The 18,681-nt window shown below is 33.9% G+C and overlaps 2 protein-coding genes across 4 annotated transcripts; one reads left to right on the top strand and one right to left on the bottom strand.

The window, feature by feature from the left end:
• Positions 1–810: 810 nt before the first annotated feature.
• LOC132174905 (DNA mismatch repair protein MSH5) lies at positions 811–14,162 on the top strand. 3 transcript variants are annotated; one of them, XM_059586650.1, is made up of 35 exons: positions 811–888; positions 1,848–1,879; positions 2,623–2,717; positions 2,936–3,016; positions 3,089–3,161; positions 3,948–4,011; positions 4,366–4,520; positions 4,651–4,752; positions 4,905–4,932; positions 5,008–5,039; positions 5,122–5,179; positions 5,464–5,550; positions 5,966–6,022; positions 7,124–7,225; positions 7,351–7,395; positions 7,605–7,682; positions 8,011–8,061; positions 8,155–8,236; positions 8,830–8,903; positions 8,991–9,090; positions 9,539–9,635; positions 9,739–9,828; positions 9,924–9,988; positions 10,116–10,174; positions 10,738–10,814; positions 10,907–10,993; positions 11,296–11,357; positions 11,457–11,518; positions 11,841–11,894; positions 11,993–12,078; positions 12,644–12,675; positions 12,761–12,784; positions 13,316–13,431; positions 13,527–13,624; positions 13,716–13,727. In XM_059586650.1, exons 1-34 carry the CDS (start codon positions 853–855, stop codon positions 13,605–13,607), a joined length of 2,424 nt encoding a protein of 807 aa, XP_059442633.1. In that variant the 5' UTR covers positions 811–852; the 3' UTR covers positions 13,608–13,624; positions 13,716–13,727. The 3 variants fall into 3 exon arrangements, with proteins under 3 accessions (XP_059442633.1, XP_059442632.1, XP_059442634.1); XM_059586649.1 differs by having other exon boundaries at positions 13,527–14,162; XM_059586651.1 differs by lacking the exon at positions 12,761–12,784 and having other exon boundaries at positions 13,527–14,162.
• Positions 13,855–17,965, bottom strand: LOC132174906 (GDSL esterase/lipase At5g55050-like). The gene is made up of 5 exons (XM_059586652.1): positions 17,613–17,965; positions 17,142–17,281; positions 16,000–16,230; positions 14,951–15,200; positions 13,855–14,334 (listed from the first exon to the last, which is right to left on the bottom strand). The coding sequence occupies exons 1-5, from the start codon at positions 17,851–17,853 to the stop codon at positions 14,114–14,116; spliced, it is 1,083 nt and encodes a 360-aa protein (XP_059442635.1). The 5' UTR covers positions 17,854–17,965; the 3' UTR covers positions 13,855–14,113.
• Between the last annotated feature and the right edge of the window lie 716 nt (positions 17,966–18,681).

The following is an 18,681-nucleotide window of genomic DNA, read 5'->3' as shown; positions in this document are numbered from 1 at the left end:
TATTAAGGCGTAGGTTCGAATCTCCGCAATGAAATATCTCTACATATGCTTGATTAGTATTAGCCGTCTTGAATTCTCATTTTAATTCTCAATCTGATATGTTTATTCTTGAGATGTGTTTGGTATTATTATCTTTTATTCATTTCCTTTACAAATTTATTATTAAATATATAAAACTTACAGAATTTACATATTTCTTATTCGGAGATAAACAAGAGATATAAAAAATAAAAATAAAAATATATGAGAACAAACATTTTTCCTCTAAAAATCATCATTAAATAAGAAAAAGTGTAAGAGAGTAAAAGTACAAGTGAAAAAGTTTATAGCATTACACGACGGAAGGCTCCATTTGTTTCGACGTAAACTATTTTTTGTCGGAAAATATTTTCAATGAAATCAAAAAATATTTCACATCATTTTATATTTTTTTTTGGGCGTTTAGCTCATACAAAAAATGAGTGACTGCAAAAAAGGGTTGGCAAATTCTTGCAACCTTTTGAGGTCCATGGTGTTTTGGTAGATGTTTGATAATAGTATGGGTCGAATGGCATTGGTTCGACAATTTGAGATAGAAAAATTTAAACTTGAAAAATAGTTTTAAAAATTTAAAATTGGAAATCATTTTACAAAACTAAAAAAGTTTTTTAAGTCAAACTTAAAAATATTTTTAATTTAATTATTATTTTCGATAACACTAAAAAATACCAAAAATGTTTTTCAAAAAATATTTTAAACCGAAGTTTCATCCACGCTCTTTATAAACAAATAAATTCTATTATTCCCCGCTTATTAAGATTCATAACAGAGCTCTCTCTCTCTCTCTCGCATGCGCACATTTGAGCGCCAAAGATGGAGGAAATGGATGAAACCGAAGCCGTGCCTCAGGTCCATTTTCGGCACTTTGTCCTCTCACTTGTTGCGTTTCTTGCTGTCTGTTTGGTTGCTGAGAAAACCAAGGAAGATAGAGTGAAACCAAATTCCGAGTCGCTTCCGGAATCTTTACAAAATGTGAACTAACAAACTGAAACATACATCTAAACTGAGGCGAATAGCTCTTTTAGCTTCGTTTTCCGTAGACTTTCGTTTTCTCTTGTCCTAATTAATGATATGTATAAGATCCAGTTATTAGAAACCCTCTGTTTGTTTGCCGATAAAATCTCAGAAAAGAGGAGACGACGAAGTTATTCAAGTAATGCATTATGCCGTTCTCGTTTCTGAAGTATAAACTGAACCAAACTGAACCGAACTCGACCGAGTCAAAATATTCCAACGAGGCTCAGTTGAGAGGATTCTTTAAATTTTATTTAATTATTTTTTCCGAGGTTCTGAATGCTGAAAAACTATAAGATTCATAACCTTGATTTATCATTATTATTTTTTAATTTCCTGCTCAATATCTAGAAAAAAGGGCCTAGATGGACTATGAATGTTGGTTTAGCTGATTGCATCTTTATTGTTATTTTTATTCTTTCTTTATATCTTGATGTTTTGTGTATTAAATAAGTATGCTAGAACTTGCAATAGTATATATAATAATTGCCTCAAAATTTTCTAAGAGAGAGAGAGAGTAAATTGATTTCTTAATAAACTATAACAGCAACTACAACAGAGATTACATGTCATGAGGATGTCAACTTATATTAAACATAACGGGGTTTGTGAATCTACATAATGTCTGTAACCTGTTCTAATGATTTTAGACAAAAGTGTTAGAACTTACAATTAATGTTAAATCTGAGATATAAGTTCTTCTCCTGAGGAGTGTATAGTGTAAATATTCTCAAATCTGTACTGTCCGCATGCTTTCTTTCCAACACAATCAATTTGTTTGGATCTACTTGCAGGTTTACATGGCTTGCATTCAACATGGCAATCGGTGAGCTTCCTCTTACTATATTGATCCTCTGTTCCTACATAGATTGAAAAAGAGTTATTTTATATTGGCAGTGAAGTTATGAATATTGATATCTAATAAAATTAAGTTGATTTTGAGACTTCAAAAAATAGTCATGCAGGAAATACTGATGAGTTTATAGTATAATACTTGAGCAACTTTTTAATTTATGGTCTGCAATTTTGAAAGATGTAGGTTGACTCTGGTTATCGCTGTTGGGACTTGCTACAATTCTGGATTAGCATAGGTGCTTAAACTGAGTTATTAAGGTTAAATTCTGATGGAAACATCCAGCCTTTTCTCTTATTTGGAAACTCAAATTAAAGTGCTAATTAGCTCTAGCTCAACTGGAAATGTAACTTAACAATAAAAAACCCCACATTGAAGTGAAATGATGTTAGAAACTGGAGATACTTTCTTCCTTTATGTTAATTATCAATTTTGATAAACTTTCAGTGAAGTGAAGAAAAAAAGGACATTTTTCTGGAAGCATTGGTTTGTTTTCTTCGGTAATGGAAGCTATAGAGTTAATTAAAAAAAAAAGAAAAAAAAAAAAAAAAAAAAAAACCAGATTGAACTAATGCAGTAGCAAAATGTAAATGTGGCTAAAGGTTTTGCATGTGCTTTATACTTTCTTGAAATTGAATAGGATTTTAACATATAGAAAAAGAGGAAAGAAAGATTTTATGCCTACAATTAATGACCCTGCAAAACTTCTGTTCCAGAGTTGGAGTTTCTTATTATGATTCCAGTATTTGCCAACTTCATGCGCTGGAAGTTTGGGAAGATGGTAGCACAGATTTTCCCTTGATTGATCTTGGTATGAGTTTCAAGTGTCTTTGTTTGGAATGGATTCTATTTCTTTTAGCCCCATTCAGTTGGTAGTGTGTTTTTTAATAATTGAAATAAAAGAATTTTGGGTTGGTTTCATATCACTCAAATCATCTGCGTCCTTGTAATCCTTTTGTTGTAATTATTTTTTAACATATATAGCTTCATATGCCTTTTTTATTTTCTTTGGCTGTGTCATTGATTCAGTAAAATATCAAGCTAAGCCCCTGAACATTTACACAAGCACTAAAAGTGACGAAGCCTTTTTGTGTGCTTTACAACGTAGTGGTATGCTGCTCATCTCCTGGTTGAATTATAAACTATGCCTGTGCACCTTGTTTAGTCTCTAAGGTGGTGCAGATGGAACAACTGAGGCTCCTACGGTGAAGCTTGTGAAAAGTTCAATATTCAGCTATGAGCAGGCATGGCACAGGTATAAAAAGCATTGGTAAAATGTTTAGTGCTGTTTTGCTGGCCTCATCTTGGAGATATCAAACTTCACTTAATCTGAGAGATTCTGAATTAAAGCATTTGCAGATTGTCCTTCTTAAAATAAGCCAAAGTAATTTGATAAGTATTGTTTCTAGGCTTGGCAGAAGCGCTGTTGTATAATTCTTTCATATTGTTGTATGTTTCAGATATTACACGCTGATGAAATATGGTAGTCAAACGCTATATACTGATGTGCATTCACTTTAACACATAAAATGCAAGTGCTGCCTGTCAAGTTTACAGACTAGTCATAAAACTGAATTGTTGCAAACTTGTACACCTGGATATAAAACTGAATTTCATACCTGAATTCTTTATTTTAAGAAGGAAAAGCAAGTCTGTAAGGTTTCTATTTGACTAATTTCCACCATACAAGTCTTATGTGTAGGGCAATGTCTTTTGTCAAACTATAGGCCAATATCTCTTTTCTCCCTTCATTGCAGTTGATACACATGATTGTCAGTCTTCTAGACTACCTAATTAGAAATCTCCTTCAGGCTTTTGTTTTGATAAGTATTAATCCATTTCAACATTCTTCCCTTCCTGTTCGTTACTTAATCAAGGTGGTTGAGAATATTACTTGTATGTTTGTTATTGGGAGTGCTATCTGAAACTGTTCTATGTGATGTTGTTATGAAATTAAGTAATAGGATGCTCTCTCCCTCACTATATCCTGCTGCGTCCTCTCTCTTTTTTATTTTTTTTTTATTTTTTTGACATTTTTCAGATTGATATACCTTCGAGTAACAGGAATGGATGATGGATTAAACATCAAGGAGAGGATTTGTTATGTAAGTCAGAAAATAACTCTCACACACACAAATTCTAGTTGATGCCGTTCTATGTGTTTTCAATTTTAGATGAGTTAATACAAATTATATATATGACTTTACCAATGGCTCTGCTAACCATATATTCTTGCTTGTTAATAATGCTGATGTTTCTAATATTGTATTCTATATAGTGTGGATTCTATTTTTGATACTTTGAAGTTGCAGTGATGTGATTAAACATTATGGATTTCTTCTCCCTCAGTCCATGTGATTGCAAACCCATCTTTGCAAAGTAACTGTATGATTGGAGCTTATAGATTTGTTTATCCTGATATCTACATTAAGCTTCTTTTGTTCTTCCATCAAATGCAGTTGAGTTCTATGATGGACATGGGAAGTGATGTTCAAGTTCGTGCAAGTGGGGGTCTTCTTGCCATATTAGAAAATGAAAGGATTGTGGATACCCTGGAGCAAAACGAACGGGGGCATGCATCAATTACAATTGATTCTGTGATAGAGATCTCATTGTATCTTTTTTCCTATTGTCATCAATGCGTAAATTGTTCTTTTTTCTTATTTTCAAATTCACTTATTTCAAATTAACATATTCCTGGATGAAACTTGGACTACAATGTACTCCTTTATAGCCAAAATTAGAAACAATTTTCTCAAACTTGATGCTGCAGCTCATGAGGCATTACAGATTTTCCAGATAGACAAACATCCTAGCCACATGGGCATTGGTAGAGCAAAAGAAGGGTAATTGTTGAATAACTCTCTATGTTTTCCTTGCATGATATCTCTAAGATCCTAGACATATGGCCATTAGTAGAGCAAAAGAAGGGTAATTGTTTAATAACTCTCCATGTTTTTCCTTGCATGATATCTCTTAACATATTTTTTAATCGCAGGTTCTCTGTTTTTGGCATGATGAATAAGGTTTGTCAAGGTTATTTATATTTTATTTTCTTGTTATCTTTGCATATTGATATGATTCATTTTTCCTTTATTCAGTGTGTAACGCCAGTGGGTAGACGCCTCTTGAGGTAAATTTGACTAGAGAAGTTCTGTATGCTACTATTTGAGATGCTATTTATAATTTAAGAACTTAATATGTTCTCATTTTAGAAGCTGGTTCCTGAGGCCTATACTAGACCTTGAAAATTTAAACAGGCGTCTCAATGCTGTATCCTTTCATTGTGTGAGTGTGAGGATTGCCTATGCTTAACTAACCTGAATGGATCTAGGAAAGAACCAAAGAAGAATAATGTAATCTGACAAAACCATAGAACAGGCTTGCTTGAAGATGATTTTGCAGCAGGTCTGTGGCCCATAAGAACTGAAAATGAGTTCTTAAAACTATAGAATTGAAGATGATTTGCCTAAGTGATAAATAGATCAACTTTAGAATTATAATTCTATGCATGTAATTGAAAATAACTAAGGCTCATTTTCTTTAATGGGATAAAGATATCATTCTTTGTTTGCTCTGAAGATCTGATGGCTTCTTTGCGAGAAACTCTGATGTCTGTCAAGGACATTCCCCACATACTCAAGGTACTAATAATATCTGTTCTTTATACTTACTCCTGTCCTTGTGCAGCATTCTGTATTATTGCCCCTCCAAAATAAAGATATACAGCTCTATGATGTAGTTACTATTATAGCAGGGTCTATCGGTTGCTGAGATCAGAGGAATTTATAAAGATCTATATATTATTTGCATAATTATTCCTTAACAGTATTGATTATGAAGCATTATCTAATCTTGAAGCATTATTCCTTAACAGTCTATAGAACACTTGGATACTCGCTAATAAAAATTTCTGTTTGACAAACATTAATTATCAATATTTGGTTGACATTATGATAATTCTGATTGTTATCCTCTAGAAAAATGATTGTTTTATATAAGAGTGCCCCATTTGCATCTGTATTTCTTGAATTATGAATTTTTTTTTTTTTCCGGAAGAAATTCAACTCTCCAAGCTCTCTATGCACCTGTGGCGACTGGATAGCTTTTCTAAAGGTTAGTACCTCAATATGTTATGCTTTCAAATCTTAATCCTTTCTCAGTTAGCAAGAATATATAAGTTATTTATCTAGAGACATAGTTGTAGGATGGTATCCTTTATTGATGTTAGGGTTAAAAGAAAAAGAAGAGAAACCTTGGAAATACTATAGCTTGGTTTTAAGCAATGGACTTCTCCCATCAAACCAAAAAAGAAGAAGAATAAAAAAGACATGATATAAAATTATTTGAGAAGTGTTCCTCTATTGAACCCAACATGCGTGCTCACATCTATCAAGAGGAGGAAGAAGATAGAGACATTGATAGGCAAGGAGTTTTCATGTCATTTTACTCAAACATGCCACCTTCTTGTGGATGGTTACTCTGTTAGAAACTTGTGCCTTTGCAGAAACAAGTAAAACATTTTGCTCTCTGTTTACTTCAAAGCTTGCAAATAATCCCATGAGTCACGCCTTTTATTAATGAACAAGATTTAAATTGTCTCATTTGTTATGACTATATCATTGTCTAGATATATTGTCCACTTCCTCGTTGGCTTACTTTATAACTAATGAATGGAGAAGAGGAATTTTTTTAAAAAAAAAAAGCAAAGAAAATAAAATTTTGGTTACTTTTGCTCCATACCTTGCTCCCTCTTTCATTTCTTTTGTCTCTCTGATAACCAACTAAACAAAGGAAAAGAAGAGAAGCTTAAAATTTCTGGTGAACCTACTAAAGTCTAGGTTCACAGGTTCTTCTCAATTTACAAGATTGTTGGGTAATATTGCCAAAATCATGGGCTATTAATGGTATGAGAATATCATGTTATAAGAGTTACTTCGTGTCCTACGGTGGTAACTTTCAGTTGGTGGTTTTATTCTATACCTAATAAATGTGTTCTTTAGGAAGCAAAGATATACTTATCTTAAGTGTCGTATTCACTTCTGATCATACATTGAATGATGCTAATATTTGAGCCTTAAGAAACACTACTTGCAGATATGTTATCTTTTATATGAACTACTGATAAAACAGCATTACTTCTTCTTCTTTAGGTCTTAAACAATGTGATCTTGTATGTAATAGACATTCTAAATAGAAGTTTATTTTTTCTTGTAGAGTGTCTGCTCACTTTTGCATGTGAACAAGATATTTGAAGTAGGGATTTCTGAAACTCTACGAGAGCATTTGGAGCACTTCAACTTGGACATTGTTGAGGAGGTATTAAACTAGTTCCTTCAACTGCATTCTCTGTTAGGTCTATGTTATTGTATACGTATATGGTTTTTGATTTTTTTTTTCTAATTTAATTTGTGTGTGTATGTACATGTGTAACTTTGTTGCAGGCTGCTTCATGCATTACAACAGATCTGGCTTACGTTTATGAATTGGTTAGTCTACATCCTCAATATTCTGTTTGCTTTGTTTTGCTTACCTGCTGCAGTTAGGTACAGTTGGTATTAATGCTTGTGTGAGTGTCTTCTTTTCCAATAGTTGTAAACCTTGTGACTGGCTCTCTCTCTGTCTCCCCCCCCCCCTTTTTTCCTTTCCCCAAAACTTTTATTGGTCTTATTCTTACATATGGCACTGTCTCTTATAGGTAATTGGTGTTCTTGATGTCAATAGAAGCAAAGAAAAGGGTTATGGGACAATAGTGAAAGAGTGTTTCTGTGATGAGGTTAGACATAAATTTTCCATGCTTGTCTTTTCCAAACATAAGGATCTTCCAAACTTATTACTTCTCGGGAAAAAAATATGAAAAATAAAACTTGTTTGATCTATCCACCCTTCAATTGGAATGGAATGTATTCACCATAGTAGTTCCTCATTTTTAAGGTTAATTTAATGAACGTTGCTATCTTATTCAATATCAAAATGGAATTTTTTTTTAATGTTTTAACTTTCATGCTTCACATCAATTGCTTTTCAGTTATCTTCAACTCACTGACATCTGAAATTTAATTATGCCTGTTCTTGACAAATCACACCATTTTGTTGTCATCTAGTTGGATGAGCTGAGGCAAATATATGAGGAATTACCAGAATTTCTGGAACAGGTGCCTGTTATGCAATAATTTGTATATCAAATGAGAGTAAGAGGAAATAAAATCCGTAAATAAATTTGTTTTGACCATACCATTGCCTTGCAGTTGTCATCATTGGAACGTGCACAACTTCCTCCTCTATGTAAAGACAAGCTTGATCCTTGTATTGTTTACATAAACCAAATAGGTTAGTCTTCATGTTTGAAGCAACTTTACGTAAGAATTTTTCAAGGGTAATTCAAAATTTTGGTGTATTTTCCTCTGATTTTATATTCATTAGATTCGATACTAGTTTTCTTTGATTTCTTTCTAGCAACTCCTCATGTATCAGATAGTCAGTAGATGATGTAGGCTTGGTTTGAAGTTGAATACAGTCCATCATCCCTCAGTTGTTAAATGATGAGACTTGACCCATGATAGTCGTTGCATTACATTGTTAAATTCCTGTTAGTGCATCTATAAAATTGTAGAGAGTAATGTAAGGATGATCGGAGAATCAAGTTTTTATTAGACATTGAAATGGACATTTCATGATACACTCTGTAGTTCAATGCACTGGGAACCTGGGGCAGAACTAGAATCTAGCCGAATGTCTCAGCCTCTAGGGTCTCTTGATTTTCTTCAAATATGGTTCCTATATTAATACTACATAATGCAATAATGATCCAGAAGATTTCCATTGTGATAATGGAATATGACACTGCAATTTTAAATGATACTATGGGTGCCTTTCTATGATGTTTATCTTGTTGCCTGTCATTTTTTTTTTTTCATGTTTAGGATACTTGATGTGCTTTTTCGGAGAAAAACTTGATGAAACCACACTAGAGCAGCTTCAAGATTTTGAGTTTGCAGTAAGTTGATGCTTCATTTAATTTAAATGAATGCTCTAATGTTATTATTATGTATTTCACTTAAGACAACATGGCTTTCAAACACAGTTCTCTGACCTGGATGGGGAGACAAAACGATTCTTTTATCGTACCCCAAAGACACGAGAATTGGACAACCTGCTTGGAGATATCTATCATAAAATCCTAGGTATGTAAGATAAAATACTCTTCTGTTCTGTGCTTTCTTGTTAAATATTCTTAGCTTCTTGGTGTTTTATATTGATTACTGTCATACACATAGGATCATGTCTGGGTTTTAATATTTTGAACAAGTGTGTAATTTCATAAAATGAGAGCTCTACTCTACTCGGTGGCTACTTATTAATATCTAAAGTAGACTTAAAGAATAGCAACAGAGCTAGTGTTTCTAGTTCTAAGTGTTATGATTGGATTTTGTTCATATGTGATCCCTTTTGTACGATTTTCATTTCTCTAATTCTTTGTTGAAGATATGGTGAAGACACACAATTTGATTATTATAGGCTGTAAGAATAGTAGCGGAGCCCCTGTTTTACAAGCTTTAAGTGTAATGTTTGATTATGTTCTGATCTGACCTATTTTATAAATTATTTGTTTATCTGAGTTCATTCTTGAAGATATGGAGAGGGCGATTACTAGAGATTTGGTGTCACATATACTTCTGTTTTCAACTCATTTGCTTAAGGCTGTCAATTTTACAGCTGAACTTGATTGGTGAGAATCATACGAACAAGAAGTTCTCCTGTATTTCTCATGACATTCCCCTATCTTTTATTTTTCTTCCTTTTTATACTTATTATTAACTGTTTTACTTCAGCTTTTTGTCATTGGCACTTGTTGCTCGTCAGAACAATTATGTGAGGCCTACTTTGACATTAGAAAACTTGCTTGATATACAAAATGGAAGGTGAGAGCCGTCTGGCTTATTTGCTTTTATTGTGATCCTTAAGAGAATTGAGATTTACCAATGGCTTTGTAACAAATAGTTTATACCATTTTCAGACATGTTTTGCAGGAAATGACAGTAGACACATTTATTCCCAACGATACAAAGATTCTTGATGATGGTAAATGGAAAATACACTCAATAATAGCACAGAAAATGAATCTCAGATTAAATATGTTCAATGAAGCCTCATCCCATCTGAACATACTGGTTATTCTTGTTAATTTTTCAACATTGTGTTGCTTCAGGAAGAATTCATATCATCACTGGTCCTAATTATTCAGGGAAGAGTATCTATATAAAGCAGGTCATTCATTAATTCTTTTTCCTTTGAAGAGAGAATACACTCTTGATTTTGCTCTATCTACATGGTTTTGTCAATCTTATTGATAGAATTTACATGTGAGTTCATGCACATTTATTTTGGCGTACAAATTTCATTATGCTTTAGGAAAACCTATTTTAGAGTAAATTTTGGTTTGACGATGATATCTACAGCTTGCACATGCACTTTAGTTTTGGTGTACAATCCATAGTTCTTAAAATATCCTTCACTAGAGTTACTTTAATGTTGCGGCTGTTTAACATGTTATAATCCCTTTAATTGCTAAGCCTAGCTAAGCTAGTGCCATCTATGTAATAACATTCCATTACTAGTATCCTAATTCTTGTGCCTGAGACACCTGCATATTATGCATCATAAGCCATATTGGGTGTTGATAACTGCATTGAACTTAGATTTATTTTGAGGTGACCTTGTTGTTATGTATCATGTTTCTTTGTCACATAGGTGGGGCATTGGATGTTAACGTTGTACCTGTACTGTACAATTTATCATGAATTAAAGCATAGTGACAATTCATTTTCCAGGTAGCTTTAATCGTTTTCCTTTCCCACATTGGAAGTTTCGTTCCGGCAGATGCTGCAACTGTGGGTTTGACTGATAGGTGAGACCTCAATACGTCCAACATCTTTCTTGGAACAGCAGTTATACAATAATGTGCCTTTGGTTGTACCAACCACAGCCCTATGCTAACAGGATATTCTGCGCAACGGGAAGCAAACTTATGACTGCTGAACAATCAACATTTATGATTGATCTTCATCAAGTTGGGATGATGCTAAGGTATACCAGAATGAGTGTAGCTAGGACAGCTTTAAACTAATAAACAAATGGTCGTAGATTACAACATTTGCATATCATGTTTCTTGGTTTTTTGGACTCTTGAAGTGTGTCGTAAACCATCTTTTGGCTGCTAAGTCTCCATGTTCCATAAAATGAGGATGTAATTCAAAATGCCCAAGTTATAAGAGTTCTTAAATGGTCAAAAAGAGGGGATCTTCCATTTTAGGAGTATTATTTCATAAAAGAACAATACTTTTTGTTCTGATTCCTTTCTATATTATTCATGTTAAAAAATTCTACAGGCAAGCAACTTCACGATCTTTGTGTCTATTGGATGAATTTGGTAAAGGTACTCTTACAGAAGGTTAGTCTCTGCAAGAGATAAGCTTTTTACACCTTGGCTATGCTATGTCTATAGTAACTTGAGCATTGCAGATATCATGCTCTGCATATATTATTTCAGATGGCATTGGTCTGCTAGGTGGAACCATAAATCACTTTGTCACTTGTGATGACCCCCCGAAGGTTGGAGGTTCTTCTCTTCCTGCCATACAAATAGCATTCTAATAGTGATTGGATCTTTTCTATTTTTTACTGTCCTCAAAATTTGTAAGATCCTTTTGCTGAAATTATTTCTTTTTACTGTCTCTAGACCATTTTTTAAAACGACTAAACCATTTCCCATAGTGTTTCTGGTACTTGTTTAGATCTTTTTTGTTCATTCCTATTTTCCCAAGCAATTGAATCAAATTACCATGCAAGAGCGATTAAACTAGTAAAAATTTCTCGCAAAAATTGAGCATGCACTGCATCTGCTTCAATTCAACTATGCTATATTATCTTGCAGGTTCTGGTGTGCACCCATTTCGCAGAGTTATTTGATAAGGGTTGCCTTCTGGAGGTTATGATTTTGTAGATTCATTACCTCAGATATTCACACTTGCACGGTGTGGACATCATGAAGTGTTGATATATCCATTTTGTTTTCACAAATTTCAGTCTGAGATGATCAAATTTTACACCATGAGTGTGCTGAGGCCTGACAACAGTTCTACAAATATTGACGACATTGTATTTTTATATCGGTATGTTTTTATTGTTCTCTACATTGTAATACTCATGACCATTATATGGTAGTTTTCATTATAGAGTTGAGGTGGTGGAGTTTCTTCATTTGTTACCAAAGTTATTTATTTGAGCCTCTATTTCTTCTGGTGAGCAATTGCTTTTCCGGTAAATATTTTTGGAAACCATTTCTTTTTCCTTTGGAATATTTTTACTGGAAATAATTGGCATCACAACAGATGCAGCAACAGAAATTGTTAAATTCAATTATCCCAAAAAATGTTCCATTGTGTTCTCTGACTGCTCAGCATGCATCCGTATGTTGCCATTTACTCAAGTGTGGTATGTGCAGTTTTGGATAGCATGATCTAGTTGTTTTAGTTTCAAGGCAGATGGATCATTATGGTTCATCAGTCAAATGAGTTGAATCTTGAGATTTAGTCTCCATTCTGGATTTAGGAATCATAATGTATGTAATCTTTGTGATTCCGCCTTCTTTGTACAATGCATATATTATAATTTCTCATTGGGTATTGCACTTAAAGTGCTATATTTCTGTAATCTTCAATTTTTTATTGCTTGCAGACTTGTTCCCGGACATGCACTTCTTAGCTATGGTGAGTACATAATTGCTTCTCTAAGTTGGGGATTCGTGTTGAAAATTATTATGGGAGATCATTCATTCCAGTTTACATCCCACAGGGCTGCATTGTGCGCTACTTGCTGGTACATCTGAGACATTGCTGGAAGTTAAATTATATTCAGGGCTCTCAAAAACAAAAAGGGGAAATTCTTTGCTTTCTTCTGGTTTTTGCTTTCTTCTGTATGTTATTGCATGGGTAAATGCAAAACATGGTTTCAAAATCTAGCTATATAGACCCATTTTCTTTCACGTGTTTTTTCTTTTTTCTTTTTTCTTTTTTCCTTTTTGTTTGGGGTGAGCGGTGGGGGTCGGTGGCTCTCAACGAACTCTGGAGCACTTCTTGTAGGTGATTAGAGACACGAGTGTTGTTTTTAGATATATGCAAATAAAACATTTCTGGAATTTCTAATACCTGTGAGATGGAATTAGAACTAAAATCTTGCTTTTGAACATGAATATGGTATTAACAACCTCATCCAGATAAGAGTGATTAATCTTTATAAACATAACCCCATTCACTCTGAAAAGAGAAGCAATAAAACAAAGGTCTTCTAGGGGCTGCTTCTCTGACAGCTTTCAATTTTCTGATGAAACTGATTGCATTGATTATGTAGGTGTCCCTGATGAAGTCATAAAGAGAGCAGCATTTGTATTGGATGCTATTGAAAATGATAAACATGTTGAGCGATTGTGCAACGAGAATATATCAGCTCGAGATCAGCAATACAAGGTGTTAACTCAAGGGATAAATCTCACATATGACATGGAATTTCCCGTGGTTCTTAAATGTACCATTCTTTTTTCCCATTTTGGAGCTAAATGCAGGATGCAGTGGATAAGATGTTGGCGTTTGATGTTTCCAGTGGGGACCTCAAGCTTTTCTTTCAGGATATATTTCCATCTTAGTCCTAGAGATATTGAAGGTATCCTTTTCTACTATTATATTCTCAACAATAACAACAATCCATGTTATCATATTCTACATATATGTTCTCTTGGTTTGATTTTCTGCAGGAAATTTTTCGGGTTTAGTTTAAATATCACATAGTAAATCTAGACATAGGAAATAGACTATCATTGTGGTTTTTATTTTCTGGCTGTAACAAAGATTGCAGATTAATGAAAATAAAGAAGAGGAAGAGAGAGCTGCACATGTCCTAACGCGTGTCATTGCCTCTAATTGCTTTTGGATTTTGGCTACAATTGTATCCTGAAATATGTAGAACTTAAAATAGTAACAGTAGTTTTTTAAGCTCTCATTTTTCTTTTACAGATTTCTTTTCTTCTGCTACGCTACACGATATGGTATAACTCTCTCTTTGCACGCACAGATACGACATCTTGGTGACAAATTTTGTAAACGCTTCTGCATTACGAAGGTAGCATTTGGCAGGGCTGTGTAATGTTTGATTCTAAACTGCAACTAGCTGTCTCACATTCAACGGAAATGTGTATTGTGAAGGGCCATCAAAAATGTTATCAGCAATAATGCGATGAGCAGCCTCTGTAGGATGGTATAGGTCCCAGAAGACGTGATCTCTTCTGTTGGAGCAATAGGTCGCAATTGGCAGGCAAGCAACTTTGGCATTAAGGTTCCCTAGCCCACAACATGCAGCTTTAACCTCTGTAAATCCTGAATTGAAATAGAAACTAGGTTCATAACCATTCTTATAATAAGTCTAACAGGAAAAGGAACAAATGTAGGAATAAAGAAAGAGAAATTATGAATATGGACAGAAAACTTTTGGGGAAACCTGTATTTACCCCTTCTAACTGCCACCCTATTTGTAATGTACTCCCAATGTTTTAATTTTTTATAATATTTTCCAATTTACCATTGGGGATGCAGTCCCTCTTCCACGCCCAAAATGATCCCCCACAAAAAAAAAAAAAGGTAGATTGAGGGTATTTTTGTCATTTTGGGTTGTGGAAAAGTGACGCTGCTCCATTGTAAAAATTAAAACATTTGGAAGTGATTACAAATAGAGTGATAGTTAGAGATAGGTAAATGTAGTTTTCCTAACTTTTGGATTTGAAGATAAGTCTACTTTACAAAATGAAAAATTGATCTTTGCTCGGGTGATCAATTTTTATGCGCTTTTTTCATAATTTAAAAGGTAAGTTATCAAATATGCTATACTAAGAATTAACCAAACATGAATATTTTCGGAACAAATCTGAGAAAAGGAAATAATTTTGCACACCATATCTTTTTGCTCTTAATTTTGTCAGAAGAAAAAGTAGTTTACCATAAGTTGATGGTTTCTGGATGAAGTTTTGCAAGAGACTGTAGGTATTGATGTAAGAGTAGTTGATGTCCTTGAGCTCTGATTTCAATCCCTGCAACATTGAGGTAAGGGCTTGATTGTATTTTACTGACAAGTTATTTGTTTCTTCATTACATTCTTCCGTCTTGTTCTTATTCCTCTGCGACGGGCAGCACCCGATTGCCCCAACACCGGCAATCACAAATTTACGTGTACCGTAACTGTGTATACGCTGTCAAAAATTCAAAATAAAAATGGTGAGCCAGTCATTTAAAATTGAAATTCATTGTCTCCATGACTTACATATGAAAGAATTTAGCTATTTGTAATGAAGATTCAAGGGTTGATTGGCGGTATCAAGTCGATATGATTAGGAACGGAATCAAGATTTTTTACTTGAAGGGGCCGAAGTATGAATCAGGGGTCAAACTTACTTTTTACATAGGTCAAGCTTCATTTTTAAGGCTAAAAATACATATATTTAACTTAATTTAAAAATAAAAGAAAAATTGAAAACCAATGGAGTCCCTTGGTCTATACATGGTTCCATTCCTTAATATAATGAGATAAAAGTGCAGTGTATAACATTACTTTATGCCAAAGAGAAGTGCTATACGCCAAACTTTTATTTTATTACTACTAACGGGTACTATCAATTAGCCCTTGGGTCAATCATTGTTAAAAATAAAAAATAAATCAAAGCGTCGAGATGTGATAAAAGGGTGGTGAATAGTTTTATTCAATCCATGCCAAAAGCTTAGTTATCTCGGATTCTTCTAATTGAGGAGCTTCATGCTAGTTGAATGATTATTCGGCTTGAAATGAAAAGCATTAAAACGAAAAGCATTAAAACGTAAAATATTTAATTAAAATTAGGTAAATTATAGTGTTAAAGTCAAATTTAAAATTTCTACTTGTTTAATTGCTAATTATCTACAAAAATTTAGCTGATAGCCTGATAGGAAAGAATCATGAATTTAATTAATATTTTAATAATAATTATAAACAAAAGTAAATACTTTCGATATTACCTTTAATTGTCCTTTTAGTGCAAGAGCCATCGAGTCGACGTACTGCTGTGGGGTACTATTCTTGTGGAGATCAGAGTCGGAGTAACCGAAGATATCGTTGCTTCCAATCACAACGGCGACAAGAGATTTGGATAAAAGCTTTTGTGCACCAGAGGATCCAAGCTTTTTCTTCAAGTCCTCGCACACCGCTGAAAAGTAGTCTACTTGTTTCGTCAAAGGTAGTGATTGACGCTGGACGTACAAGTAATACACACACAAAAACAACTCGATCGTTAGCTTGGGGTAGTTCTCATTCTCCTTTGTTTTTACCTTAGGCTAAGTTGGTTAATTGCTTTGTATAAATGGGCCGCTTTGTAAAATCCCAATTGTTATAAAAGACAAACGTTTTCAACCAAATCAGATTCGAGAGTTTTTTTATTTTTAATTTTTAATTGAGGACTTAAATTTTATCCAAACTTGGTTAGAGAATATAAATTGCATCGAATACAATTCATAAAATTGTCATATATTTCTTTGGGAAATGCTAGGTATTCTTCGATTATTCTCTTAGTCTTAGGTGAATATTATTTTCTAAAAACCTGGTAAAAGAAATAATGACCAGTTTTTTTTTTGTTTTTTTAGAAAATAATATCAACCTAAGACAACGAGAATACCTAGCATTCTCTTATCCCTTAACATGAAAGAATCATATAATTTTTTAATTAGTACAAGAGACACATATATCGATAAGAATAATAATAAAGAATACGGGTTCTCCGAGTCCTAAGTAGATAGTATTTTTTTAAAATTAGATGAAAGAAATAAGAATCACTTTTCTTTAGAAAATGATATTCACCTAAAATCAAAAGAACATTAAAAAAAAAATCAGAAGAATACTTAGCCCTCATTAATTATTCTAAAAGCCAATTATGAGAAAGGGGAGTTATATATAAAGAAAAATGGTGTGGAGCGTGTGGTAGTGCACAAAAAAAGTTAAAAATTAGAAAAATGATAGATTTTTCAAGACTTTTCTAAAAAAATTGTACCAAACTCAGGTTATGCAACGTGGCACATCAGTTTGGAATTAAAGTTGTAGAAAAAGGTCTTGGAAAACTATATGAATCATTTTTCAAGTAAAAAAGAGAAGTTGTACTTCCACTTACATAACGTTCGTCCGTGCCATCAAAGATTCCTGCACCTCCGGATGCGAAGCTAACACCAGTTAGAAACGATGCGTTATTCTTGTTGGAGCTTGACAGCAGGGATAGATATGGTGGTGAAGTTGGCAGCCCCACTTTCTCAGCTGCCCAATAATTATACAAACAATAATAATAATATCAATGAAATTGACATTAATTAGCATATATATATATATGTGTGTGTGTGTGTGTGGTTCCCAGCCCATTATATTCTTCCTGGTTCAAACTTTATAACGTGAAAAAGTAGGTTAGTTAAAGAGTTAACGACAGACACGAAAAGGTTCTTGTAGTTGTAAAGATCAAGTAATCACATGAATGCTAAAATCTTTTAGGTACCAAAAAAAGTTGACTTTAAGAATCTTGTCAACTTGTGGTCTCTTTCGCTTTTGTAATTTCAATTACCCAAAAAAACTTTGTTTGGATTAACGTACGTACCGAGGAAGTCCGCCGCGTTCTTGCCGTTGGTAAACCTCCCTGTTGGTTTTTTGGTGGGGAAGTCGACGCCGTTGTGGGGAAAATCTGCTTTGGCAAGTGAAAGCTTTAAGTAGTTGTTATTGCCCACATCTACAAGAGAGTCTCCAAATACAAACATGGCTGGGACCATCTGAGCCTCCAACAAATTCAAGCTCGAGAGAAAGAGGAAGAAACTCGCAGCAAAAACATTGGAAGGCGCCATTGCAGGAGTCCTAGCAAGAACTCTCTCTCTCTCTCAAAATGTGGTGGGAATAGAGATAGAGGATGTGGCAGGGAAAGGTGGGGTTGGGTTTTATAGAGGTAACAAATGGATGATATGGAGAGTTTTTGTGTGTGAAAAGAAGATAATTGTTTTTTAGGAGAATCTTCGAGATCTGCTAACTCATATCCAAACTTTAGTTATAAAATAGATCTGTTTCGAGTAGATTCAATATAATAAATATCAAAAAAAAGATAATTAAACACATCAAAGACAACTTGAGTGGACTCTAGTCGGCGCAGCAGAAATACTCCGGCAATACTCACAAATTAAGAACTTTGTTTTAACTTTTCCTAATTTATTAATTTTAAGGTGCATTTAAAGTATAGCCTAGGTTTTGGTTTCAGTGACTGGTGACAAGTGACAACCGTACCCCCCCATTCCACTTCGCTCATGGCCCCATGCATGGGACTACCCCGGACGCAAACCTCACATCCATCTCTTGTCGGTCAAAGATTACTCCACTTGGACATTATCTGAGCCATCCACTGAAAAGCATCTCTCATTTTGGTTCGTTGGTTTTTTATGGTTCGTTTCAACCGATAATGCGCCTCATGAGTCATCATCTGTCCCATTATACAATTAAGTTAGCATAAAGTTTTTCATTATGTAATAAAACAGAAGGGGACAAGCTTCATTAGTTAACAATACTATATATTCAATTCTCATTTCATTTTTATTTTTTACTAGACAATTACGAGTGATTGTGTGCTCGTGGGGAAGCTTAGTTCCTTCAATTCAGTCTTTAAAAATGACATATATTCTTTTTTT

The sequence above is a fragment of the Corylus avellana genome, chromosome ca3 (genome assembly GCF_901000735.1).
Source record: "Corylus avellana chromosome ca3, CavTom2PMs-1.0".
Classification (NCBI taxonomy): Eukaryota; Viridiplantae; Streptophyta; class Magnoliopsida; order Fagales; family Betulaceae; genus Corylus; species Corylus avellana.
The sequence above is the reverse complement of the archived record's forward strand: the minus strand, read 5'-3'. Positions and strand labels throughout refer to the sequence as shown.